Below are 27,391 nucleotides of genomic sequence, written 5' to 3'. Positions count from 1 at the left end.
AGCAAAGCCCAGCTCACTTTCTTCCTTCAGCCCATGGGGATTGAATGGCCGTTCCTCTGGGCAGAGACAGGCACCCACGGGAAGATGGACCCAGAGATGAGCTGGGGAAGGCTCTGGGAATAGGGGTGAGGGAGGAACCCTGACTGAACTCTGCCTTCCTCCATTCCCCCCAACCCCCCATCAGGTCGCCCGATCTCAGGGGAAGGGCATCTTTCTCTTCCGGAGACTGAAGGACATCATGGACTGGAGGAAGGTAAGCCCCCCCACTTTTTCTTATTCTTCTTCCAAGCCTCGCCTTCCTTCCTTCCCCCAGAACTCACGGGGTTGCCTGCCAAGGTTGCTCACAGGAGCGTTCAAATCCTGACCTCTCCCTACCCTTTCTAAGGCCTGCTGAGGACCCGATGGGCTGATGAGAAGGATCCCAGTTAGCTGTGCTCTTAAAAATGCGACCAGGGTCTCTTGAACCCTGGGGGTGACAGCGATGCTGGGGGTGGGGAGCAGGAGGGCTCAGGTCCCAGAGGCTGTTTAATCAATGCCTTTCTCATTCCACACATGCCATTGTATCCCGTATACCTGTCAGGGCACTGTGGGAAAGAAGCTCACCATTGTGGAGGCACAGCCTAACCGTGCCAATGTGAACCCCTCAGGCAGCCATGTGAGTAGAAGTGGTGAGGGGCAGGGACTGGGAAGGAGAGCCCTGGCTGCCCAGGTGGCCATGGCTGGGCAGGAAGAGGCAATGTCCCGATAGCCAGGAGGCCCTAGTCCAAGTGCTTACCACTGGGAGGTGTGTCAGCCCAGACAGTGTGTGATTTTGGGGTTTGGTCTTGGGTCTTCAAGAGGTCACTGAGATAGGGAGAGTTGTACCTGTGAGTGTTGCTGTCCCCTGAACTGGTGGGAAAGAGGAGAAAGGGACAGGCCTGCTCTGGTGGCCTCTAGGCAGCACTGTGCTGGAACTTCTACAGCCATGGCTTGGGTGATTTCTCCTCCCAGGCTAAGCACTGGGCTCCCAAAGGGGGACTGACTCTCCCTCTCTCCCTCCATCCTTCTTTCTCTCTCTGTCCCTCCCTCTTTCCCTCTCTCTTTCCATCCCTCCCTTCCTCTCTCCTTTCCTCTCTCTCTCTCTCTTGATCCCTCCCTCCCTCTCTTTATCCCTCCCTCCCTCCCCCCCGTCCCTCCCTCCTCCTTCTCTTCCTCCCTTCTTCCCTCCACCCCTCTCTCTGATGGAACCCAGAGCCCTTTATGCACTAGACATAACGCCACTAAACTCAACAAAGGGCTTAAGTTTTGACATTTCATTTCCTCTGAGAATCGAAGGAGTGAGAGGGCATGGTCCAGTAGTAGCTGCTTATCAGGCACATTGCCCCCCTTGTCCCCAGCAGTACCCCTCCCTTGATGGATTAAACTGTATAGAACACACCGTGTGTTCTATATAATAACATTCTGACCGTTAGCATGCATGTCGGGGGAGGGACAGAGGTTAAGTGTCTTCCTCAATTTTTCCCCTTACCTCAGAGACAGGGCCTCTCACTGAATCTGAAGCTCACCTACTGAGCTAGACTGGGTGGTCAGTGAGCCCTAGGGAGCCTCCTGTCTCTGCCTCCCCAGTGCTGAGATTACATGCCTGCTTTTAAGAGGGTGTTGGGGATCTGAGCTCATGTTGCCATGCTTGTGCGCCCAGCGGTTTACCGACTGAGCCCTCCTTGACCATTTTTTGGTGTTCATTTCTGAAGTACTGGGAGCAATCATCTCGTGCACTTGTCATGAAACCCCATGGCCAGAGCATTCGCACCAATCCAAGTCAAAACTCTACCCATTTGTGGTGGTATCTTGTTTGTGCTTTAACAAATAAAGCTTGCCTGAAGATCAGAGTATGGAGCTAGTCACTAGTCAGTCATAGAAGCCAGGCAGTGGTGGCACATACCTTTAATCCCAGCACTAGGGAGACAGAGGCAGATGGATCTCTGTGAGTTCAAGGCTACCCTGGCCTACACGAGGTTGAATCAGTCTGTAAGAGAAACAGAGCCAAGCAGTGGTAGCTCACACCTTTAATCCAGCAACAGGAAGGTGGAGACAGGAAGGGATATGACTGGGAGGAGAGAGGAATGTAAGGTGGGAGGAGACAGGAGTCCAGGGTTCAGTCTGAGAATTTGTAGAGACAGGATACCCTACTCAGTCTGAGGATTTCGTAGAGGTAAGAACTAGTGGCTGGCTCCTCTGCTTCTCTGATCTTCAGGCAAGCTTTATTCATTAAAGCACAAACAAGATACCACCACGCCCCTTCCATGCTGACCTCCACCCCCCACCCCCACTTTCTGAAGCATTGGCTATTCTGGTGACTCAGAGAAGTGGATCCTTTGTTGCTGCCTTATTTCACGCAGACACTGGCTTCGGGTTTTGCCCATGTCACAGCATGCAGTTTGATTTCCTTTTTATCACTATGAATGTAAATGTCAATACCCATATGTGGGCAGCCCAGGTCTAAAGAAGAACTCAGGCTCTGTGTAGAGACTGCATGTGACTCCACATCCCTGCTGGCCCTCTGGCCAGCTGTGTGACTTCAGACATGTCACCTCACCTCTCTGTGCTTCTGGTGTGCATCTGTAGAACGGGAATTACATTAGTTCTTACACGAGAGGATTGACATGAGGACCCAACCAGATCCCCCAGATAGTGCCCAGCATGGCACCCAGGGCACAGGGCACTCTCAGTGTGTAGCACTGATTAGCACCCAGGGCACAGGGCACTCTCAGTGTGTGGCACTGATTAGCACTGTCACAACCAGGACACGAAGAGCTCTGATGACCAGAAAGAGGAGATACCAGTGGAGAACTATGTGGCTCAGCGTTACGTGGAAAACCCCTACCTGATAGGAGGTAAGATGGGTGGGTTATGTCTGTCCCCTGCCCTCTGAGCATCCAGTCAACACCTAAGTCAGCAAAGACCTGGCCTGTCACCAGGCCTGGAAGGGGACCTAGACAGAGACCTGTCTGTACACTCCTATGGCCTGGACAATTCCCCCAGCCTGGCATGCTCTTCCCACTCCCACGGGGGTCAGGGAAATTCTCCGTGGAAAGCCAGCTCACTCACTCCTGCTTTCACCCAATGAAACACTTTACCAGGAGCCTCCTTGCTGCCAGCCACTGTCCAGGGCTATGCTCTGAGAGCTTGTGCTCTGTGAGTAGGCAGCAGCAAGCCTGAAGGTGAGTCACACAGGGCTATGGAGAACAGGGCGAGGGGACAGAGTGTGTGTGACAGGGATCAGGAAACCAGGTCACCTCAGGAACGGCCTACGAGCAGGCGTGGAGGAAGAATGCTGCTGGGAGGCCATTCCCAGCACAGAGGCTGATGGGAAACCCTTCCTAAAGCCCAGACAGCTGCCCTGGGCTTTCCCCATATGAATTACCTAAGGGGTCTCACTGTAGCCACACTAATGCCCAATCTCTTCCCTGTCCCCTGGCAATGACCCCTGGTGGAGGGCAGCCTCTGGGTCTCTCCTCTTTTTTCCTCCCCCAGCGACCCCAGCTCTCTGTCCCCAGCCAAGCCCTTGCACTTGAACCCCAAATCACTTGGGATTCTCCCAGCAACTCCGTACCAATGTGGATCAGGTTCAGAACTGCTCCCCAGTCTGGCTCACTCTGCAGTTTCTCCACCTGGGCCACGGCTTCTCCTCCCCCTGTTGCTAAGCCAGAGTCTGGTCCTTTCTTGCCACTGCTTTCTTCTTTGTTTTTAACTTGTATTTACTATTTTAACAATGTATAGGTGCTTGTGTCTGTGTGGGGGTATGTGCAGGTGTAGGCAGTACAGGTGCCTGCAGAGGCAAGGGGTATCTGATCTCTTGAAGCTGGAGATAAAGGAGGTGTGTGTGCCGAGTGCTGAACTCAGGTCCACACTCTTAGCCCTGGAGCTGTCTCTCCAGCCCCCTTTCTGCTGTTCTTCATCAAGTCCCGCGGTTCTAAAGCTGCCATCTGGCCACCCCTCTCTCTCCCGTCCCAGTCCTAGCTGCTTGTCTCCCTCCTGGGTGGCTGAACTGGCCTCATGGTGCTCCCCTGCCCTGGTCCCTTAGACTCCGTGCCAGCATAGTAGCCATCCCTCAGGACTTCGAGGTCCTACTGGAGTGTCACATATGGTGGTAGACACTTCCTTTTGTTTCCTTTGCACCCATAGGAAAGGAGAGGGTGGAGGCGCAGGTGGGACTGGAGGGAATTGATTGATGGCTGCCATGGAGAGGCAGGGTCTTTGGATAGAAGAAAGACAGATGAGAAACTTGGTGGCAAGGAAACACTCTAGCCAGTAGCTCCTTGTGTTTTATAGAACAAACCCCACAGATTGATGGCGATGTGGCCCTGTCTGCATAACTGTCCTCATCTGCACATGGCCTGGCCCCTGCCACCTGTCTCCTCTGCCACCTGCCTCACTTTCTTTCCTCTCCCACGGGCCTTTGCCCATCTGTATCTAGGTCCTACCCAGCCTGGGTTGGGCCGACACCTGTCCGTGTGTCTGTCAGTGAGTCTCTACCGCTCATAGGGCCTTCCTCGGCCACTAAGCCTCCAGCCTTGCTCCAACACTGTCCCACCCAGTCTCTGTGCCCTGCATAGCTGTGCTTAGAGCCTCAAACAGGTAGATCCCTGTCTGTCTGTCCATCCTCTGATATGATCTACAGCCTAGCCCAGCCTGACAGCCGGTCAGTATCTGCTACACATGCCAGTTCTTCCCCACAGGCCGCAAGTTTGACCTGCGAGTCTATGTTCTGGTGATGTCGGTGAGTCACCCAGGCTGGGCCTCCTGTGAGCCCAGGGACATGGAGGGAGGCCCCTGAGGCAGATGTCCCTAGTGTTACGTCCTAACGGTCCGTGTCTAGAGCTATAGTTTCCACCTCTCTCACTCAGCTCAGAAGGTAACCATAGCAATCATGTGCTGAGCATCGCCTGAGCACCAGGCCCCAGCACTCAGCAGGTGCTGCTCACTCCGCTGTAACAACTCAGTGAGGCCCTCAGTTGTCAGCCTCAGTTTACAGAGAGAATGGATGCATAAAGGTTAACCAAGAGCGCTTGGGAGGCAGAAGTAGGAGGATCTCAAGTTCAAGGTCAGCTTGGTCTCCATAGTGAGTTCCAGGCCAGTTCTATAGCAGGATCCCATCTCAGAAAAGTAAAAGCCAAAACAGACACAGAGAGGTTGAATGACTTGTCTAAGGTCACACAGCAGGTAAACAGCTAAACTGGGATTCAAACCCAGACACTTGAACTCCAGAGCCTGCTGTATTCTCTTCACCCATTTATAATTCATTCATTTATCCGTTTAGCACCTGCTTAAACCTTCATGATGTACACACTGCTGGGAACAGGAATTGAGTGCCTCATGCTTAGCCTATCCTTCAGGACCTTGAGGTCCTGGTGGGGTGTCGTGCATGGTGGTAGACCCATCATTTTGCTTCCTTTGCACCCCCAGGGAAGGAAGGGGGGAGTCACAGGGTGGGCGTAGAGGGAATGATTGAAGGCTGCTATGGAGAGAAGGAAGACAGGTGAGAAACTTGGTGGCATGGAAACACTCTGAGCATCATTTCCCTTTTCTCTCTCCCTCATCCCCACCAGTACATCCCTCTGCGGGCTTGGCTGTACCGTGATGGCTTTGCCCGATTCTCCAACACCCGCTTCACACTGAATAGCATCGATGACCATTGTATCCTTCCAGAGACGTCCCTTCCAGTCCCCTCCTCCAGTGCCCCCAGCCCCGGCCCCAGGAACTTTTCCACCCCAAGGATACTTGCCAGGTTCCCTGGGATCTGAGCATGAGAGAAGCCCTATTCAAGACCTGCTTGGTTCTTTCTCTCTGGGGTTCCCAGACTCTCTGGAGAACGATCTGCTCAGAGCAGGGCCCCTCAATGTCTCTGCTGGATGATGATCTCAAGGGTGTCCAGCACTCAGGTTTACCCATACTCACAGGAGCGGACAGGCTGAGCTTCGCAGAACCTCTGCATCCTTCTTCTGGCATTTCCACAGTGCTCATGTCAATCATTCATTCAAGTACAGTTCCTTCTTCACCATCTGATTGGTAGACATCACTGTCCTGGCAAAGGTAGGGCAGAAGGAGGATGTGTGTGTGTGTGGCCGGTGGGCGTGTAAAATGCTATAACCATCAAGAATGAGCTGATAAATGGCTGCCAAAAATCTGATGCACATACCCTGTGAACCAGTGAGCCCCTTTGGTGTGTGTACCACAGATACACCCACACATGGGAACGGATGGGCTTAAAGGTTGCGCACAGCATAGCCTTGATGGAGAGCAAAACCCAGGAGACAACAAGACAGACAGTGGTGCACTTACACAGTGGACTACTGCACAACTGTTAAGTGGGACGCTGGAACGGGCGTTAGGTACCAATAGGAAACAGTCTCCAAGAAAAAAATAGAACAGCAAAATGTTTACTCCCATTCAGGTTGAACCATGTCTGTGGTTTGCTTGTTTTGTGCACAGGCATCTCTGATTAACAGACAAGAGACTTGAAACAGTCCTGGCAGTATGGCTCAGTGGTAGAGCCCTTGCCTTATATGCAAGGCCATAGATTTAGTGACAGCACTGACAAGAAAGAAAGAAAGAAAGAAAGAAAGAAAGAAAGAAAGAAAGAAAGAAAGAAAAGAAAGAAAGGAGGAAGGAAGGAAGGAAGGAAGGAAGGAAGGAAGGAAGAGGAAAAAGAAAGAAGAAAGAAATGGAGGGAAGAAAGAAAAACTAGACACAGAAACTGCCTTGGCGAGGAAAAATGAGGGGAAAGGAGATTATCTGCACACACACACACACACACACACACACACAGAGCACATGCCTGTAATCTCAGTATGTGGGAGGTTGAGACAGGAGGATTTTGAGTCTGAGGTTACTCTAAGTCATAAAGTGAGACTCTGTATTTAAAAACAAACAAACAAACAAACAAACAAACAAACTATCAGGACTGAACTGTAGCTCAGCGAGTGCTTTTCTAGCATACATAAAGCCCTGACTTCCGTCCCACAGCCAACGAACAGGCTGTAAGGCTGTGATGACCCAGGCCTGTAATCCCAGCACTGAAGCAGGAGGCTCAGAAGTTCAAGGTCATTTTAAGTATGGAGTGAGTTGGGGCCAACCTAGGCTGCAGCATCAATAACAAAACAAATAGGCAGGTTTTGTTTTGTTTTCCAATTTTCAGGCCTTAGCTTCAACAGAGAATGGAGGGACAATCCAGAGCTCCTGGGGGAAACGGGGCTAACACGGGGCAGCCTACTGAGTGGAGGATTCCAGCCCAGGCTCTGAGCCAGCCTCCTCTCTCTGCCCTGTGTTCAGCTTTCAGTTTAAGTGTGTGCCTCAAGTAATACCTTTGAATGGCCTGTCCATCGTTTGGGCCTTCCTGTGCATGTTCACGCATGCTTTATGACTTCTATTCCTTGTTTTGCTGATCCACTCCCAGTGTGTACATTCTACACCGCAATTCCAACAAGCCTGGGCCACATGCATGCCATCAACTTAGTTTGTATTGCTGTTTATTTTTATTAAAATTAAGTGACACATGCAAACCACATGGAGCACTGTCTGTCTGAGTGACCCTTCAGTAAATGCCACTTCAGAGTGCTGGTGCAAGCGCTGTGCTCCTGAGGACATATGAAGAAGCAGAGCCTTCCCAGGGGCTTGGTCCACTTGCTAAATATTCACACTGAGAGCACAGCACTTTCCACCCTTCTTGCCGGGCGGTGGTGGCACACGCCTTTAATCCCAGCACTTGGGGGCAGAGGCAGGTGGATCTTTGTGAGTTCGAGGCTGGCCTGGTCTACAAGAGCAAGTTCCAGGACAGGCTCCAAGCTACAGAGAAACCCTGTCTCGAAAAACCAAAACCAAACCAAACCAAAACAAAATTATTTTGAAATTAAAATATACAGAAAACTTCAAAAAAGATTATGAAGGAGCGTCAGGGTCCCTCGCTGGCCTGGAGCTCACTCATTCTCAGGGCCTCCCACTGGCCTGGAGTTCATTAATTCTCAGAGTACCCCATCAGTCTGGAGCTCACCCATTCTCAGGGTCTCTCACTGGCCTGGAGTTCACCTGTTCTCAGGATCTCTTAGGGATCTGGAGCTCACACGTTGTCAGGGTCTCTCACTGGCTTGGAGCTCACTCATTCTCAGGGCCTCCCACTGGCCTGGAGTTCACCTGTTCTCAGGGTCTCTTAGGGACCTGGAGCTCACACGGTCTGCTGGGCTGGCGTGCTGGCTCTAGGGATCCTGTCTCCCCATCAGTGCTGGGAGTACAAGCACATGCTACCATGTCCAGAGTTGCTTGCTTGGTTGGTTTTTGAGACAAGGTCTCACCATGTATCTCTGACTGGCCTAGCACTCAACCTGTAGACCACAGAGATTCACTTGCCTGTGCCTCCTGAGTGCTGGGATTAAACATGTGTGCCCCCATGCCTGGGCATTCCCAGAATTTTTTCCCTATGGCTTGTGGGCATCACGTTTAAGAGGCAAGCTCTTTATGACGGAGCTATCCCTCCAACCCTAAACATTTAAAATAATAATTTTTGGATCACAAAACAAGAAATGACAGTCTTAATTTTGATATATAATATATAGTATACACGCAATAATTCACACACACATAGAAACAAATACAGCACAACTTAGCCTGGGTGCTGGGATGGGTTACAAGGAATTGGTCTGCATGGTGTTCAGTATCTACCAATCATGTCCGATATGGGAATCCCCTCTGTATGCTGTGAATATGTTTTAATTTTTTTATTACATACTCTTTGGCCTATTAGCTCAGCTTCTTATTAACTAAGTCTTACATCTTAAATTAACCCATCTTTATTATTTAATATTTTACCATGAGGCTTATGGTTTGTTACCTCACATCTTGCTTCTTGGGTGGCTACAAGGTGTCTGCTTGGCTCTGCCTTCTTTCTCCCTGTATTTAGCTTTTAGTTTTTCCACCTAGCTATACTCTGCCCTGTCATAGGCTAAAGCAGCTTCTTTACCAATGGTAATAAAAACATATTCATATCATACAGAGGGGAATCCCACATCACATGTTGAAGTACTGAGGTGTCAGAATGCTCTGACAAGGACATGTCTGAATGAGACAAGTTCCATGTGGGCGATTGATTTGTTAACAATCCCATCACTACTTTTATTCCCAAGAGAGATAATAAAATTTATATTTATTGTTAGACATATAAAATATACTCCCCCACTAGGATTTATTTATGGGAGGGTGTGGAGGGAGGAAAGGGAAGGGGAAATGTCATAATTTTACAATCTTTATAATACATAATTATATTACAATCTTTATAATACATAATTATATTATAATCTGTAATATAATTATGTTATTTCCCCTTTCCTTTCCTCCCTCCTGGCTCTTTTTGGAACTCATAGCTTCTTTTCCCATAGTCCTAGGGGAAGAATGTTGAGGAAGGGTTTCGAATGGCGGTCACTGTCCTTCTCTGGGCCTCTAAAGTGTCACCCTTGATATAGAGATTGTTCAGGGGCAAACAAGATGGCGTTTTCTGGATCACAGGGTCGTACTAGAGGTGATGATGGTGGTAACACACATGGCAGACTCTCAGGCCAGGGTTCCTCAGCACCCTGCTTCCTACCCAACACTGGGTCCCTTCTCTGAATCCCTACAAAGGCGTCGCCTTGTGTGTTGGAAATCGTAGCATCGTCCTCTCAGCTCTGCCAGGTACTCAAGAAGTTCTTCATCCAATCCCCCAAACAACCCTGGGAGGCCAGTGTGCTGTGTTGTTTCCAGACAACGGGCTGGGTCTTAGGTTTCTCTGACGAAGCACCATGACCGAAAGCAAACTGAGGAGAAAAGGCCTATTTGGCTTATACTTCCTTCCACATTGTAATCCCTCATTGAGTGAAGTCAGGATGGAACCAGGAGGCAGGAGCCGATGCAGCGGTCATGGAGGGGTGCTGCTTACTGGCTTGCTCAGCCTAGGACCGTCAGCCCGGGGATGACACCACCCACCTGGGCTGAGTCCTCCCTATCAGTCACTAATAAGAACATTCCCTAGAACTAGATCTTGCAGAGGCATTTCCTCAATCGAGGCTCCCTCCTTTCAGGTAATTCTAGCTTGTGTCAAGTTGACATTAAATCAGCCAGCACAGCTGGTGAACAGGCTCTGAGAGTTTACCCAGATTGTTGAAGAATTCACGTCCCCTGAGATGTACCCAGGACTTGCACCCAGGCCTGTCTGACTCCAAAGCCCATGCACATAAACTTTGCACCTTTTTTTTTTTTTTAAAGCTTTTCTTGTTAACTTCCGAGCCAGGGCCAGAGTCTCAGTTCAGCCTCTTGGCAGCAGGGGATATAGCTACCTCTCTGTGCACGTTAGCCCTTGACTGTCAAACTCTGCCAGATGTTCACCTCACCAATGTCGCCGTGCAGAAGACATCTCCTGACTACCACCCAAAAAAGGTGAGGAAGGCCAAGTGGGTGGGACAAGCAGAGTGACATGGAGCCCAAGACGGGCCACAGTTTACCAGAGAGGGCAGGATTACCCTTCCCATCTGTGAGATGGGTTCATCTAGCATGAACCGCAATATTTGAATGTCAAACTAATGTACCCCTAAACAAAATGTATTCTATCCTCATATCTTAGGTATCTCTTATTGATCAACCAACCCATCAATTGGTAGATCATACAGAAGATATTATGATTATCAATCATCTATCTCCCTGTCTGACTATCTATCTGTCTGTCTGTCTGTTTGTCTATCTATCATCTACCTATTTATCACCAATCCATATGATAGCCTGAAAGTCAGTACAACTATAAAATCAGGTTTTCCCTCCCCTAGTTCTTCTTACATCATATAATCCTAGGGGCAGAAGCTTTCTGGTTGCCTTTCAGCCCTCAGAGGCTACCATTGCAGTCACCAAGAGAAGCCCCCTGTGTGGCCATGGGCCAGAGACACATCCCGTCCTCTTAGCTATTAGGCCTTTACTCCATCGTGAGGGGTACACCCAAACTCCCCAATCCCGGGGCTCAGACTCAGCCCTCCTGCCAGGCTGCAGGGGCCCTGCACAGGGTCTCATTCGAGGATGATCAGATGGGCTCCTTTCCCACCCCGATTGCCTGGGGCTCAGGGCTGCAAATGGATGATCCAGCGCTTCCGACAGTACCTGGCCTCCAAACACGGTCCCGAGGCCGTAGAGACGCTCTTCAGTGACATGGACAACATCTTCATCAGGAGCCTGCAGAGTGTGCAGAAGGTGATCATCAGTGACAAGCACTGCTTCGAGCTGTACGGCTATGACATCCTCATCGACCAGGACCTCAAGCCGTGAGTGAGTGGCCCAGAGAGCCAGGGGCCAGGGCGGCCATGATGGGCTGCACATCCCAGGGCACACACCTTGGTTGGAAGACCAGCTCTGTTGCTTCTTAGATGTGCAAACTTGTACATGTTTCCTTTTACTGTGCCTCAGTTTTCCAGTCTGTAAATTGGGGCTGATGAGAGTATCTGTCCATATGGGACTGTTAAAGGGATAAATGAGATCGAATCTGTGCTGGTTTTAAAAGGACCTCTACCAGGTATTTGCAGATTTGATGGTGCATGACCTTCCTGGAGGAGTCTATTTCTATTCACAGATAGAGGCCAATACAAACCAAGAAAAAGAGAAAACAATTCTACCTAAGTCTAGCTGGGGAAACCAATGAGTTTAAGTAAGGTGCCTTGACTCTTAGGAGCAAGTCTAAGCAGTTTCTAGAGAATGGGAGCTTGCAGACAGGGACACCACAGAGGAAGAGAGCTCCCACCTCAGGAGGCCATGGGAGCCCTCGTCACCCTTCACAAGGACTGTGAGTGGGCCCAGTCTTGTGAGGGTCTCCTGTAGGAAATCACAGTCTCTCTGACTTAGAGACAGCAGTAGCCGCACCCTGCCAGGGGCCAGCATTTCACAGCACACTTCTCCCATGGCTCCGGCCTTACATTCTTTCTGCCTTCTCCTCCACCTGAGCCTCAGGGGGAGTGAAAGAGAGCTGATCACGTTCTCTCTCTTAGGGCTGAGCACTCGGCTGCATTGCCACTGTAATCATTGCTATTTCTTTGTACCCATGAGTCTCTGCAGTAACCGCAGCCATCTGCAGAAAGAGACTTCCCAGGCCAGGGCCGAAGCAGGAACAATCAGGCTGTGGAGGCATCTAGATTTAGAAGGCATTTCATGGGCATAATGTCCTTTTAGCAGAACAACCGCAGTAGCTTCCCCACTAGGGTCTATACCCTCCCTGCTACAGGGTTTTGTCTTGACTGACGGTGTCACACATGAGTTCCCTCCTGCAGAACAGGCCTTAGATCCAGCTGGAAAACAGTTGTGGCCCAAGTGGATCACTGCTGCGCCAGCGGGCACATCGGGCATGCTGGCGGTACCAGCAGTTTGTACTTATAGCTGAGCAAAACCGTTAACTCCCCTCTGCCAGCCTGCACGGTGCCTTCAGCCCCACAGGTGCTAGCCAGTCCCAGCCTGACATCTCGATGTCCTGCAACCAGAGTGCACTGTCGTCAGCAATAGGGTCTTACCGTCTAGTCCTGGCATCCAACAATAGCAGTGTAATAGCCTGGCCAACCACTGGGGGGGGGGGGGACCTACGGTAGTACTAGAATTTGTATCCAGTGACCTTACAGCTTCCAGGAGTATCTTTTCTGCCCAATGGGGTAGCTTTAACCAACTCTCTAACCATTGTTTTAGCATTTCCAGACATGGGTTGTTGTGGGATTTTTCTCCATCATCTTGTTGAGTGTCCTCTCCACGCAACCATAGAACTTATAGCTGTTCCAAACCTTTGCGTCTTGGGTGGATCTATTTCCCATCCTCACCTGGGTGTGTTTGCCCATCTTTTGGATGCTTTTCTAAGCTGTAGGACACTCAGAGACTTGTTTGTGCTATGCCTTGAAACCTTCAGGCGGGATCTCTGATACCTTCCCCACAGTTATCCCCTGCCCTCCTCAGGTGGCTCCTAGAAGTCAACGCATCTCCTTCGCTGACAGCCAGCAGCCAGGAGGACTATGAACTCAAGACCTGCCTGCTGGAAGACACCCTGCATGTGGTGGACATGGAGGCCAGGTGGGGTTTTGTCATTTGTACCCTGTCTATGGCTGATGGTCCCCTGTCGAGGGAGAGGGGAATCAGATCCTTGAGATACTTACTTCATAGATGGAGAAACTGAGATGTCCATAGGCCCAAGAACTCCCCGTATAGCTGGATTCACTCAGTTTCCCACTGTGGGACCCTGCGATGGGCACTTTATCTTGCTGAGCTATAGCTTCCTCATGTGTGGAGAGCGGTGTAACTCTCCTTGGGGCTGTCAGATTAACTCACCATGACAATTCATCGTTAAGTACCTGGCTCATGGTATCCACCAAGAGGCTCATTACCACTCTTAACACTGTGTCTCCAGTGGAAAGAATACAGGGGGCCATGTCAAGGGTGGGTGACTCCCTAGGTTGGGGAGAGGAACAGATTTTAAACCAGAAACTACAAATTAGGAGCACATTATTAACTGTGAATAGGGCCTCAGAGGAAGTGAGGGTGGCCCTGTTGAAGAGCTGCCTGGTACCTGGCTCAGGTGGGAGGGACTGGTCCTGTCTCAAAGTCTCACAGACTGCATGTTCTTTCCCCCTCTGCACCCCAGACTCACAGGAAGGGAGAAGAGAGTTGGGGGCTTCGACCTCATGTGGAATGACGGCCCTGTCAGCAGAGAGGAGGGGCCTTCTGACCTATCAGGGATGGGAAACTTTGTGACCAACACACACTTAGGTATGCTGAGCCAGACAGAAAGTGGGTGGGACAGAAACATCACAGGAAGTGTGGGTAGACTGGGGGCAGCTTGGCACTGCGGTGAGATCATGTAAATACAATCTGCAGCATACCAGCTGTGTGACTCAGGCAAACGGCTTGCCCTCTCTGTTCTTCATTCATAACATACAGATGAGTAGGGTCTTACAGGGAGTGTGTCCAACCTGCAATCCGGGGACCCCATGAACCAAATGCAGCCAAGGGTAGCAATGACTGTGGACTAACACAAAACCATATACTCAAAAGTGTGAGATTTTTCTTCGAGTGTGTGTAATTTTTTGCACAGTTCTTAAGTGTGAGCTTTGCAGATGACAATGCCTGGTTAGGTGTTAAAAGGTTGGACACTCCTGGTAAGACCCTGCCCAGGATGGACACTCCTGGTAGGACCCTGCCCAGTACGGTGAGAGATTCCTGAGCCATCAGGAAGGGGATTTCAAGACTCAGGTGCAGAACAAATTATCATTAGAAAAGTTAAAGACTGCGGATCTCTGTGATAAAGTTAGGATATAAAATGTGAGAATTTCCCAATTATAGAAATTCACACTCATTGTAGAATATTTGAAAACTAAAGAAGGAAAATTTAAAACACATCCAGACATAACCATCATTAACAATCTGTTGTTTCCTTCCAGTTTAAAAAAATGCATATATTCATATTTTTATAAGCCTGGCACCAGACTGGCATTCGGAGTCCCGCTCTCCGCGTGGCACCCTCCATTCAGTAACACAAAGGCCCTCCCGCGGGCAGCATGTGTTAGCCAGGCCGGGCTAAACGATTACTCGCATTACCACATCCCATGTGGTCGCTTCTGTGACCGCCCCATGGATGAGGACATGGTCTCCAAAGGTTGCACCCACCGCAGAAGGCTGTTGTCATGGTGATGGGCCAGCCTGAACACTAGTCCCCAATCCTTACTCTAGACTCTCCTAGTCCCGGAAGATGAACACTAGCCCCCAATCCTTACTCTAGACTCTCCTAGTCCCGGAAGAGTCACGAAGTGGTCACCGCAAGGCTGCAGAACAATTCAGCTCGAGTGTGTGCCAGCGCTTACCAAGCCGATTTCTTATCACTGGGCATCTGGCACAATTTCATTTTTTTTTTCTAAATAACACTGTGGTGAACATCTTTTCCAAGAAACCCACTGAAACGATTTCTTTCTAGACCTTTGGAAGTAGAGACAAAGGGACAGACTCACTGGACTAACAGAAAAGGAAGCCAAGCCTGGTCTTCGCCCCTTAGTGAATTCATTATTATTTTATGTGAATTCCATTGATTTCTGAGGGGGCTTCAGTTTTTACTTTGTCTTTCTTCTCTTGTAAGCTGACCTGGCTTTTTATGATTTCCCTTTTTATTTTTAATAATAGACTACTTCCATGAAGGAACATGAACCAAGTTCTTACAGGAAATTTACTTTGTGTGTGTGTGGGTTTGGGGGCGGGATTAAGACAGGTGCTCATGTAGCCAAGGCTGTTGTTTAACTCACCATGCAGCCAAAATAATCTGAATTTATGATCCTTCTGTCTCTACTCCTGAGTGCCAGGGCCATAGGTGTGTGGTAATATGCCAGGTTTTCGTGCTACCGGGGCTTGAACCCAGGACCTCATGCATGTCAGCAATCACTCCACCAACTGAGCCACACATAGGCCAAGCTGGTCTTGAATTCCCTATGGAGCTAAGACTGGTCTTGAAGTCCTTTTTAATCCTCCTGCCCCAGTCTATGAAGTACTGGGGCGATAGGCGTGTGCTACCATGCCTGTTTTCTTTAATTTTTTTGAGACAGAATCTCACTGTGCAGTTCTTAATGGCCTAAAACTCAATATATAGACCAGGCTGGCCTCAAACTAACAGAAATCCACCTGATCCTGCCTCCAGAGTGCTGGGATTAAATGTGTGTGTTGCTATGCCTAGCCTATTCCTGTTTTTCTCTGGGTTGCCTATAATTTTCTGTATTTGTAAAGACATGATATTAATGGCCGCAGACACAGCCTGTCCCACTCTGATCTAGCAAATGTACAGTAGTAAATATTTTTCCGAGTTTCTCATTTTTAAAAATGTTGTTAAATAATGTTATTTTAAATTTTGTTTTATGGCTTCTATTTTATTTTTTTGTGACAGGTCTCACTATGTAGTTCTGGATGGCCTGAAACTTACTATGTAGATGGGGCTGGCTTTGAATTCGGAAATCTCCCTGTTTTTGTCTCCCGAGTGCTGAGTTTCTGTTCCTTTTACGACGAGAATTTATTTATTTATTTATTTAGACACTTGTTCATGGCTCTGCCATATCTGCCTTCATCTTTCTTTCTTTCTTTCTTTCTTTCTTTCTCTTTCTTTCTTTCTTTCTTTTTGGTTTTTCGAGACAGGGTTTCTCTGTGGTTTTGGAGCCTGTTCTGGAACTAGCTCTTGTAGACCAGGCTGGTCTCAAACTCACAGAGATCCGCCTGCCTCTGCCTCCCAAGTGCTGGGATTAAAGGCATGCGCCACCGCTGCCCGGCCTGCCTTTATGTTTCTGGCTTCCTGAACATCTCAGTTGTACTTTCTGTTTGGATTTTTGTTTTCTCCTAGCTTTTTCTTCCTTCCTTTATCTATTTATTTATTAAATGTGCACTGGTGTTTTGCATATATATGCATATATATCTGTGTGAGAGTGTTGGATCCCGTAGAACTGGAGTTACAAACAGTTGTGAGCTGCCAAGTGGGTTCTGGGAATTGAACCCAGGTCCTCTGGAAGGGCAATGGGTGCTCTTAAACATCTCTCCACCCTAAGAAATTTTGTATCTTTTAAGGAGTTTCGAGTAATTTGGGATTGGGCTTGGCTGCACACAACAAAATACAACCACTAGGAAGCTGAGGTCAGAGGATCACAAGCTCAGGATCCACCTGCACTAGAGTGGGTTCAAGGCCGGACTAACTAACTTAGTGAACCCCTGTGTCAAGTGGTAGAGGGTTTGCCTAATATTCACAAGACCCTGAAGGTGGGAGGAGGTGGGGGAGAGGTGTCTCGGGCCATGAGTGTTAGTTTTGAGGTGCCTGGGTGACTCCTCCCCTCGTTGCCACATCCAGCAGCGTGGCTGAATGCTCATGTTGTCTTCTGGTTACAAATGGTCGCTCCCACAGCAGACAAGACTTTGGAAAATGCAGATGCTTATGGGAATGAAGATATGGTTGATTTGCAGGCGCTCAGATAGGCAGAGCAGGTAGAGAACCATATCTGTAGAAGTCTCTAGAATTACTTTCCGATTTCTAGCCGAGTGTTTGGTGGTAAATGGGGGGAGCTGGCTGAGGCGCAGGCAGGGGAGAACGCTGATGGAGGACAAGTTAGGAATGTGTTTGGGGATAGTAGGTGAAAGGGCGAGGAAAACAAACACGAACCCGGGACGAGTCTAGAACTCCAAGAAAGGGTTTAGCTGAACCTAAAGATTTGGCACAATGAGTGAGCCAAGCGTTAAAGCAGGTTCCCTGGATCACTTTGAAAATGTCAAGGATGCACAGGGTGTGATGCTGAAGCCTTGACAGCTGGGACAGCCTGGGAGACAAGGGTGGAATTGGAGTTTCTAAGTGGGAAGCAGGCATCTCCAGGTCAGTTCTTGTGGCCATGGTGTCAGGTCATTCCAGCAGCACTTATGAGTATCATAAATGTGCCTGGCTAATATTAAAGACCGGTGTTGCCTTCAGAACCAGCTCTGAGACCAAGCAGGGAACAGGTTGCCTGGTGAATGTATGGGGAGAGGCAGCCTTTTGGCGAGGACTGCCTGGGACACACTTCCAAGATGCGCTGGGTAAGGGATGAAGTTCGCATCAGGTGCTGCAGGCTTTTGTGTGTTTTCATCGACAAGGACAATGTAGTCTAGAGGATCAGCTGAATGTGGCTCTGGCACCACATAACCTGGGATCCACTCTCAGTTCTGCTCCTCATGCAACTTGGGGTCACTGACAACCTAAGTCTCCTGGCTACACACCATCCCTGTGAGGGCTCAACAAGCCATGTGGGCCAGCATAGGAGCGGGCCACCCATGGCCATGCCATTCCTGCTGCCTCCTCCCCACACCAGCTAGTGGGTATATAGGCCACCCCAAACAACATTTCATGTTCTTTCTAGGCTGCGTCAATGATCGGAAGGAGCAGCTGAGACAGTTGTTTCGATCCCTTCAAGTGCAGAAGAAAGCTCCTGGCTAACCCCAGGCGGGAAGGAGGCCCTGGCAGGTGCCGCCGTGGCCTCTCACAACAGGACTCCTCTGGCACAGCACACCTGTTCTCACCTCCCTCCAGCCTGGCAGCCATTTTATTGGAGGCAGCCTCTACTTGCTACTTGAACCAGACACCCTAGACTCCCCACTCTAGCACCTCCTCTCCATCTCTGAAGCAGGGACAGTCAATCCTTGGGACTGGGGGGGAGGGTGCTCATCCTTGACAGATTGTTGACTGGGCCCAAGGAGGTCAAGCAAGTCCTGCCTCCCACAGAGCATGTCTAATAAAGCATAGGCACTGAGTCACTGAGCCTGGTTCTGGATGCCACTGGCATTTTGATCTCTTTGGTCACAGTGAAGGGTCCGTTGGGCTAGGAAACTTGTCTTTAAGCTATGCTTGCAAAGTAAATGATTTTAGATTGCCCGTTGGAAGCCTGGGAGGGTGCCAAGCCTGTCCTTTGTGATGCCCTGATTCACAAGAACCGGGCCACGTGAAAACCACAGAACTAGAGCTTCCTGTGTCTCAGATGGAAAGAGACCTGGGAAGGCAACACTGCTTAGCCTGGGGCTCTGGGAAATCCCACCTCTCATTTGAGGCTTGGCGATTTAGGAAAGGGAGGCTACAGCTGACAAGGTCACAAGGAGTCAGGCGCTTGCTCTGCTCAGAGGCCTCCAGGTCTAGATGGCAGTGAGCCTGAGCTGGGAGGTGACTTGCTCCATGGAGAAGGGGACTCGGGGAGGGAGGGGCCAGGTAGCTCTACCTACCTTCTGGGCAGTGTTTTCACCTACAAACGCAAACCTGAATACCTAGAGCCTGAAGGGAAGTCTGGGAAAGAAACACCAGCAAAGCAAGAAGTGAACCAACTGGCCTTGGGAGGCTGGGAGCTGAGCCACTCTGGACGTCTTGCTTCCAGAGCTCAGGGGTTTCCCAAACCCACAGCCCCGGGGCATGGGCTCTAGGTTCTCAGTTCCAGAATAAAGGCCTGACAGGCTCTTTGGCCTAGCATCCACCCTGACAGGCAGGCAGAGGCAATATTTCAGGAGAGAAACTGTGTGCCAGGCTGACCTACCAGGTGGCTGCCATCAAAGTGAATTCTGCTGGGTTTGTATTCTAAGGTTCGAAGCTCATGAAACGGTGGGTAAAGTAACACCCTCCCTTTGGACAGCAGTTTGTCCTGAGGGGACTACACAGCATCTATAGTCAGTAGGTCACACACTACTCAGCCCTTGCTTTGCTCGGCCCACTTTACGGTTCAAGAACCTCCATCAGTTTGGGCTAAGCCAGCACTTTGCTCTCTGAAGCTGTGGTCTTCTAAGAAGACCCCAGCACAGACATGCAGCTTGGGCTGGGTCTATCACAGGAACGTCTATAAAACCCAAAGAACAATACAGCAAACACGGGCCAAATTTGCCTTATATTAGGTATTTTTCTTGTTCAACACAGGTTTTTAAATATTCCCCAAAGGCATCATCAGTATTTAGTTGAATTCTAATTTTTAGTTTAGTTTTTTTTTTTTTTTTTGAGGCAAGGTCTCAGCACCCCTCTGGCTGTTCTGTCTCTGCTTCTGAGTGCTGGGATTAAAGGTATGCGCCACCACACCTGACTAATTAATTTTTAAAGACTAGTATTTGAGTGTTTTGTTTGAATGTACATGTGTGCACACGCACGTGTGGAAGTTAGAAGGTATCAAGTCTCCTAGACCTGGAGTTATGGATGATTTGAAGCCACCATGTGGCGCTGAGAACTGAACTTGGTCTTCTGAAAGAATGGCAAGTGCTCTTAACCCAGAGCCACCTCTCCAGCTCTTCCTCTTGGAAGAAACCAGCTTGTTCCTGATGTAACTATGGACCAAAATGCAGCAGAGGAAGACAGTGGCCTCTACCTGTCTACTCTTGATGCCATGCACTTCAAGGCAAGAGCCACTTCCTTTCTTAAGTAGCCCTCTAATGAAAGGGCTGGGTCCCCGGTGAAGAACTGAGGGAGCTGACAACTCAGAGCTGTGGTTTGCTCAGTCGATGTTTATTGAACCTCAGGGAAGAGAGGCCAGTTTCGCTCTCACGCCACACTCACCCTGTGAAGTCAGGCCATCCGGCCAAGCCCTGCTGTCAGAGGCCGCAAAGGATGCTCCATGTTGAGTCACACTAGAAAGGACACGGCTTGCCTGCCCTGGGCCAGTACTCTATAAGGTCTCCCATCTCCAGAGCAACCACACAGGGTGATTGACAGCACCTACTATGGAAAGCCAGCAGGAAAACACAGGACTGGAGCACTGGGGAAATGTGTCTACCTTGCAGCTGGTGCAGGGCTTCACACAGAAGCCAACCGTCAATCTCCTGTTTTATTTCACCGTCACACACACTGCCTTAAAATGCCTCTCCATGCAGAAAGCTGGAATGAAGCCCCCAGTCCGCCCTCTCCCTCCACCCCAGCCACGCCCATCTAAACAGCAGGCTACTGTTGGGAAGTGTCTGGCTGCAGCATTCTCACCCCACACACCTACAGATGGCTGCCAGGTCTGTCAATAGGTCTTGTGTCCACTAAGCTCTGGCAGCCAGGCCAAGCACACAGAACAGGCTAAGGGTTCTCTCTTGTCACAAAGCAGCCACGCAGTACAGAAAAAGATTTGGTACAGAAGCCACATTCCTGATGCCAACCCCTTAAAGAGACAATCCTGTCCCTGTGGGTCTCAAGGCTGCAGGGGCCTGGCCATAGGTCCCCCATTCTGCTGTTTTGAGTCTCATCCTTTCAAAATGACCTTGAGGGCTTTAAGCTCATCCTGGTTGAGGGGGTTCAGGTTAAAGCCCTTCAGCTCCGGCTTTCCTGTGAGGAGAAGATAGTCATGATCAAATTGGGCCCCTGCTGTCCAACCTACTGCTGACTCTGGAGCCAGGCCCAGGAAAGTAGCTAACACTGCATTAACACTGCCAACTCGGTCCGAGAGGTGCAGGGCCGGGCCTCAGATTCTGTAGTGCACAGGCTGACATAAGTCAACACTGCTCCTGGCCAAGAACCAGCAGAGTCATGATCTGCACACAGACCTGCAATCTGATGTGCTTAAGTTTACTCAAATTTAAGCTCTGACCTCTGACTGAAGCCTTCTGAGTTTCTCCTGTCCTAGCTATGCAAGGTGCCTACACTATGTCAGATGACCCCAGGCAGCTCTTGGTACCTGGAAAAGGATAAGCCCCATAAGCCTCCGAGTCCTAGCTCTGAGCAGCTGCAGACAACCACGGCCCCCTGCCCTGCTGAGAGGCTTCCCACACCTGCTCTCTATCATTCTTTCAATGGTTTCCTCCTGCCCTGCTCCCACCCCTGCAGGCCAATACCTTGGGCCTCAAAGAGGCGGTTGACTTTCACTTTCAGTTGATTCCGGAGTCTTTCTATTTCTTTATCCAGGTGCTCCTGATCTGAAAAAAGTGCAGCAGGCAGACAGGACAAGGTTATATTACAGAGAGGGTCCCCACTATCCACCTAACACGCTTGAGAAGGAAAAGGTGACCTCAAGGACCAGCTAAGAAAGGGTTGAACACCAGAGGGACACTATCTTATCTGCCCAAGTCCCCGAGCTGGCCCAGAATAAGGCCTGACACTCATACTTACGCAAAGTATGCGAGTTGGCTGGTTGGTGGATGGTCAAGAAACTTTACAACCCAAGTCCCATCAAGGCCCTGTGAAAATGTGACCGAAGTAGCCAATGGGAGAGCCTACTGCTCTAGCAGAACCTGGATCTGGTCAGCCATGGTGGACATGAAGCTAGCCTACCATCACCAGAGACCGCACCTGAGAAATGGTGGTACGACAGCACAGGGACCCATCAAAGCTCCATCAATCCACCGGGAGGGACAGTCTACTCAGTGAGCCCACTGCCTAGCCTCATTTCCCGATGAGGAAGTCTTGACTAGCCATGCTTCATGGCCTTGGTAATGGTTTTTATTTCTCACTGTAAATAAGAAAGTGTCCTGTGAATTTGTTCAGTCTAAATTGATTTGGGGAAAACCCACATAAATACCAGACAACATTTGTGGGTCAGCAGGACCCAAATCCTGAACTCAGGCAGTGACCCAATTTTCAGCTGCATAGTCTCTGGCCCATTACTCAAGCACAGTAACCCTTAAATTTTAAAAATAACTTGAAAAATGTATTACTATTATTGTGTGTGGGTGTTTAGCTTGTATGTATTTCTGTGCACCATGGCATGCTGGGTGCCCACAGAGGCCAAAAGAGAGTGTTCGATCCCCTGGAATTGAAGTCACACCAGTTGTGAGCCACTATGTAGGTGACTGGAACTGAGCCTGGGCCCTCTGAAAGAACAGCCAGCGCTCTTAACATGAGCCATCTCAATTGCAGGGACATGAAACAAGACAGTTCATTCAGGAGCTGGGCAGATGGCTCAGTCAGTCAGGGCTTACTCGCCAAGTGCGAAGGCCAAGTTTGAATCTGCAGCACCCACGTTAAAGGCCAGGCATGAAATGGGCAGTGATGGCACACAAATTCCAGCACTCGGGAGACAGAGGCAGGCAGATCTCTGAGTTCAAGGCCAGCTCGAGCTACAAAGTGAGTTCCAGGACAGTCAGGATTGTTACACAGAGAAACCCTGTCTCAAACTGTGCCATCCCCACCAAAACAAACAAACAAAAACAGGCAGGCATGGCTGAACATGCCTATAACCCAGCAGCCCTAGAGGATGGAGAAAAGCAGATCTAGAGAGCTTGCTGGCCAACCAGCCTAACCTAAGAGGTTGGGAGACCCCACTTCAAGACAGTAAGGTGTTGAACAATAAAGGAAGACATCCTGTTCTGACATCTGCATGTACATACCCAGTGTAACACATACACACACGTTCAAGCAAACGCTCACATATCCAGGCCCCTTTATAGCTATGGATGGCCTTGACCAGTAAGGTTTTGGCAGAGTGACTTTACTTTAAAACAGAAAGCAAAGACCTCACATGAGGTCCTTCGCCTTTCCCCAGCCTGGTATACAGCTATAAAGCCTGTAACACTACAGAAATGCTAAATGACCAGGGGACTACGCTACGGGGCCACTGCCGAGCATCTGGGAAGCTGCTTTTGTGTTGCTAACTATTTTGTGTGAATGTATGAATGTGGCTGGAGCACAGGGGTCAGCTGGAGTTGGTTCCTCCTCCTACCATACAGGCCCTGAAGTGAACTCCGGGCATCATCGGCACATTTACCTGCTGAGCCATCTCACCAGCACTCTCGGTTTTCTTTCCTTCCTTTGGACAACTTTTTAATGAGGAAAACAGAATGGGATTTTAAGCCCCATTTGTCAAATTTTTGTAACTCAACTGACTTCTCACTAGTAAACAATAATGCTAGACATATTGTTTATCTCAGCTTCCCAACTGTGCTGAGTAGATGCCCATTTACAACTCGACAGCACAGCTGACTCTCAGTGCTGGGTCATGGCTGTGGGAGCGGAAGGCAGCATGTCCTTGACCGTCCCCAGGACAGCTTACCTCTCTGGATCATTTCCTTCGTCTTAGGATGAGGCATTTTGATGAACATGTTCCCAAAGCAAACCATCACATCTTCTGAAATAGCAAACAGACATTTCTTCAACATGTTTTGTTTCTTCTTTTTGAAGCACCAACTATCAGGTGTTGTTTAGATGCTAAGAACATAGCAGAACAAGACAAGTCCTGCCCTTGTGGAACTCAGAGCAAAAGGTGGGGAATTAAACAAGCTGTTTTTCCACATACCACTAAGAACTACTATAAAGAATAATCTGTTTAAGAGTGATGGGAAACGTCAGAGAGGCACGAGGCCTCTTTGCAGCTGTGACATCCAGGTAGAGAACTGAGGAAAGAGAGGACATCGCCCCTAGACACTGGGAAGACAGAGCCAGGCAGAGGAATGGCAACAGCTGGAGTTGGCAGTGCTTTGGTTTGAGGAACAACCAAGAGCCCAGTGAGTCAATGAGTAGGCGGGAGTGGGGCTAGTAGGGTGGAGTTTGTGTGGGGCTGGGTCAGGTGCAGTCCTGCAGGACAACTCTGGGCTTTACTCTGGTGAGACAGGCAGCCAGTGCTCTTCATTATGGCCCAAACACTGCCCATCTTTCTGGAACTGCCTCATGTTGTCCCCTGTTTGCTCACATTGTCACAGCCACAGCCACCTGGCTGCATCTACGGAGCCCCATTTCCTCCCTCCTAGACAGTCTCAACACCCACTCACGGCCAACTCCATCTTTGGCTTTCTCACAATTTTCAGCTATGTGTTTATGCTGCCTTTCCTCATGTGGAACATAAGGGCAGAACTATTACTGCTTTTATGTGCTGTAAGCACTCAGTATCTGCCATCAATGAGTGATAAGCTAATGGCCTGTCACCGAAGTGAGCAGCTAAAATCCTGAGTCACAGCATATGTCTGACCTGCCGCGTTTGCTTGCTCTTCTCTACAAGCTGTTTTTGAGTTTCCTGTGAGGCTGAGTCACGCAGTCCCAGCCTCCTGCCTGGTCTCTACCAGGGACAATAAAGGCCTTCAGAAGAGAACTGAACCAGTTTCCAGGGCTTCAGTGAGGATGCCAAACTTACCAGAGGTGCTCAGGTCCTTTTGTAGGGCCCTCAGGCCTTCTCGGTTCTGATTCCTCTTGGTGTCCAAGTCCACAATCTAAAAACAGAAGCAGGTAGAACTCAGCTGCCTCCTACTCCAACCTGAAGAGACAAGGTGTCATTCTTGGCTAACTCCCAATGTCTTGCCTAGCATGGACAGACTCAAGTGAGAATGTGCTTCTTCACCCACTCAGCTGCCAGCTCCTCAGCTTGTACAGGGGCCTCCTTCCTCTGGAGCAGGTGCAAGGAAAAAGTTTACCAATTAGGAATCATTTGTATCAACCATTCAAACTTGAGCGTGCACCCGGGCCACCAGGGAGTTGAGTGTCTCCTCTGGACAGTGACTATTGACAGGCTATTGTTGGTAATTCTGACAGTCTCACCAGACAGTCAACCACACTGAACTGGAACAGTTATGGAAGGGTATCACCATGACAGCTACTCAGGAGGTGACTCTGGGAGTGGGGTACACAGGAATCCTGGGGCTTGTGGGCCACAATAGACCACAAGGAGTAATTAATTACAACAGCTCGGAGGCCACTGCCACAGTATATTTCTCACCCCATGACTTCTCTACCATGTGGTCCAAACCCAGATCATCTGGATAACTAAACAAGTGATTCTCAACCTGTGGGTCTTGATCCTTGCGCTCGAACTACCATTTCACGGGGGTCGCCTAAGACCAATGGAAAACACAGATATTTATCTTACGATAACAACGGCAAAATTGCAGTTACAAAGAAGCAACAAAAATAATTTTATGGTTGGGGGGTCACTACAACATGAGGAACTGTATTAAAGGGTCGCAGAATTAGGAAGGTTGAGAACCAGTGTTTTAAATGGTTCTTTGCACGCTAAGGAAGCAGCCAGAGAAAACTTTTAAAACCTACATCTCGAGTATGTCTATAATCCCAGAACTCAGGAGGCTGACAAGGGCAGGCCACGGATTGTTCGAGGCCAGTCCCAAGATGCATGAGACCCTCTAAAGTTTAAACCAACCTATCAATCAACCAATCAAAATCCAATGATAACATTCTCCAGCACGAACACCGTTTAGAGACTCACCACTTAGCTTAGAACCAGAGCCAACCCCCCCTTTCGGATCTACGAGGCCCTCCAACACTTCCCCCACCAGCACCCCCGCGCCCGCGACGTCACACTATTGCCCAGCCAAAAGCCGCTCGGGTCTAGGCAACCTAATTCAGGATGGGGATCAGGATTGCGTTTGGAAACCGGTGTCGGGGAAGCCGCAAGCAGAGGGTAAGGATCCGGGGGAGCGGTAGGGGCAGGGTGAAAGGAAGGCGACTGCCCAGAGGAGGAGGCGCTCGCTCCGGGACCCCGCGCGCTTGCGTACGGAGCTAGCCGCCGCCTCTCTCACCTGCCGCTTGTCCGACAGCACCGCCTCGGCCAGCTCCTCCACTTCGACCAGGTACCGCAGCACCCGCTCCGCTTCGGGGGACAGCATAGCCATACGCAGTTCCGAGATGTCGCTCACACTGTCTCAACACCACTCTGCTCCTTCCGCGCACGCGCCGCGCTGAGAACTTCCGGCGCGCCTGCGTGTGAAAAGAGCACCGCCTTTGAGGGGTGGCGCATGCGCAACAGCGGGGCGCCAGAGGGGCGGGCCTAGCATTGGGAGGGGGACAGGAGCGCCCCCTTCAGTCTCTGACGGAGCAGCGCAGTGCTCTGCTTCTTCCGGTCCTTTAAAGGGTTCTTGAGCACCCCCACATTGTGCCAGGTTGTGTGTCGAGAACGCATAAACATCCCGACGAATAAAACATCCCGATGCTTTATTTAGGAACGTCATCACAGTGGGAAACAACGAACACTGATGGCAAAATAATTTACATATTATGGATGTTAGAGATAAGGGCTTTGGAGACACAGAAATCCTAAGTCCTGTTTAACGACACCAAGAAACCGAGTGTGGCAAAGAGACTTCGATTTAACTGGCGATGCTTTCGGCTTCCAGTTTGTAAATAATGGGTGATAGGAATCCCCCCCCCTTTCTCTCCGACAGATGGAAAGGAAACGGTAATCATTTAAAACTTCATCTGGCCGCTGCATTTGTTGAAGCCAATGTGAGACCCACAGAAGGAGCTGAAAACTGTCCAGGGTAGGCGGATGAAGTGTCAGTAAGAGCTGAAGCGTGAATTAGGCTCCAAGTCTTCCCTGAGGAGGTAGCAAAACCAGAGGAGGTCCTCCAACCTCCAACCTCTTATTGCGCAGTTGCAAAGCTGGGGGCTCAAAGGTGAAACCCGGTGCCCTTGTGCTTTTCCGTGTGACCCAGTGCCTCCCACACACTCAGCTCTACAACTGAGCTGTATCCCAGCTCGTTTTCTTTTGTGTGGGCGTACGTGTTGTGTATGTATGTGGTGCACACATGTAAACGTGGGGGTACCTGTGCCCATCGCGGAGGCCCAGAGTAGGGTGTTAGGTGTCTTCCTGTCATTCTCCATCTTACTGTCTTGAAACAGGGCCTCTCATTGAACCAGAAGCTCATTTTTGGGCTAGGCTGGCTAGCCAGCAAGTTCTCTGGATCTACCCAATGCTGAGGTAACAGGCCCACACAGCAGGTGCTTGGGATTCGAACCTAGACCCTCTTCTTTCAAAGTGAACACTCTTACTCACTGAGCCACCCCCGCCCCAGCCCTCTGGCCCAGCTCTGCTGTTCATCTTTTTTAGTCTCCCTTATTGACTCCCGGAAACTTAGGCCTTTCATACTCTACCTCACTTGAATTTCATGGCCACGTTTGTATAGACAGGATCATTACTGTTTAGCTTAGGGCTGCAGGCTGCGGCTGGGAGGAGGGCAG

General features: G+C 49.8%; 2 protein-coding genes across 3 annotated transcripts in view; one reads left to right on the top strand and one right to left on the bottom strand.

Annotated features, from left to right (window-relative positions):
* Ttll9 (tubulin tyrosine ligase like 9) overlaps window positions 1–18,222 on the top strand; it is a 45,435-nt gene extending 27,213 nt beyond the window's left edge. The window contains exons 6-15 of one of the 2 annotated variants that reach the window (XM_057780883.1): window positions 185–253; window positions 581–655; window positions 2,783–2,873; window positions 4,719–4,759; window positions 5,589–5,676; window positions 10,382–10,440; window positions 11,113–11,309; window positions 12,973–13,086; window positions 13,655–13,779; window positions 17,916–18,222. In XM_057780883.1, coding sequence (XP_057636866.1) covers window positions 185–253; window positions 581–655; window positions 2,783–2,873; window positions 4,719–4,759; window positions 5,589–5,676; window positions 10,382–10,440; window positions 11,113–11,309; window positions 12,973–13,086; window positions 13,655–13,779; window positions 17,916–17,992 — 936 coding nt within the window. In that variant the 3' untranslated portion in view covers window positions 17,993–18,222. The remainder of the gene's footprint in view (window positions 1–184; window positions 254–580; window positions 656–2,782; window positions 2,874–4,718; window positions 4,760–5,588; window positions 5,677–10,381; window positions 10,441–11,112; window positions 11,310–12,972; window positions 13,087–13,654; window positions 13,780–17,915) is intronic. The other variant, XM_057780884.1, reaches the window with a different exon arrangement.
* Window positions 18,223–19,988: 1,766 nt separating this feature from the next.
* Pdrg1 (p53 and DNA damage regulated 1) lies at window positions 19,989–26,126 on the bottom strand. Its single transcript, XM_057780957.1, has 5 exons — window positions 25,954–26,126; window positions 24,558–24,633; window positions 23,484–23,558; window positions 21,331–21,411; window positions 19,989–20,824 (listed from the first exon to the last, which is right to left on the bottom strand). The coding sequence occupies exons 1-5, from the start codon at window positions 26,044–26,046 to the stop codon at window positions 20,742–20,744; spliced, it is 408 nt and encodes a 135-aa protein (XP_057636940.1). The 5' UTR covers window positions 26,047–26,126; the 3' UTR covers window positions 19,989–20,741.
* Window positions 26,127–27,391: the final 1,265 nt, after the last annotated feature.

This window comes from Chionomys nivalis, chromosome 9, assembly GCF_950005125.1.
Source record: "Chionomys nivalis chromosome 9, mChiNiv1.1, whole genome shotgun sequence".
NCBI classification, from domain to species: Eukaryota; Metazoa; Chordata; class Mammalia; order Rodentia; family Cricetidae; genus Chionomys; species Chionomys nivalis.
The sequence above is the reverse complement of the archived record's forward strand: the minus strand, read 5'-3'. Positions and strand labels throughout refer to the sequence as shown.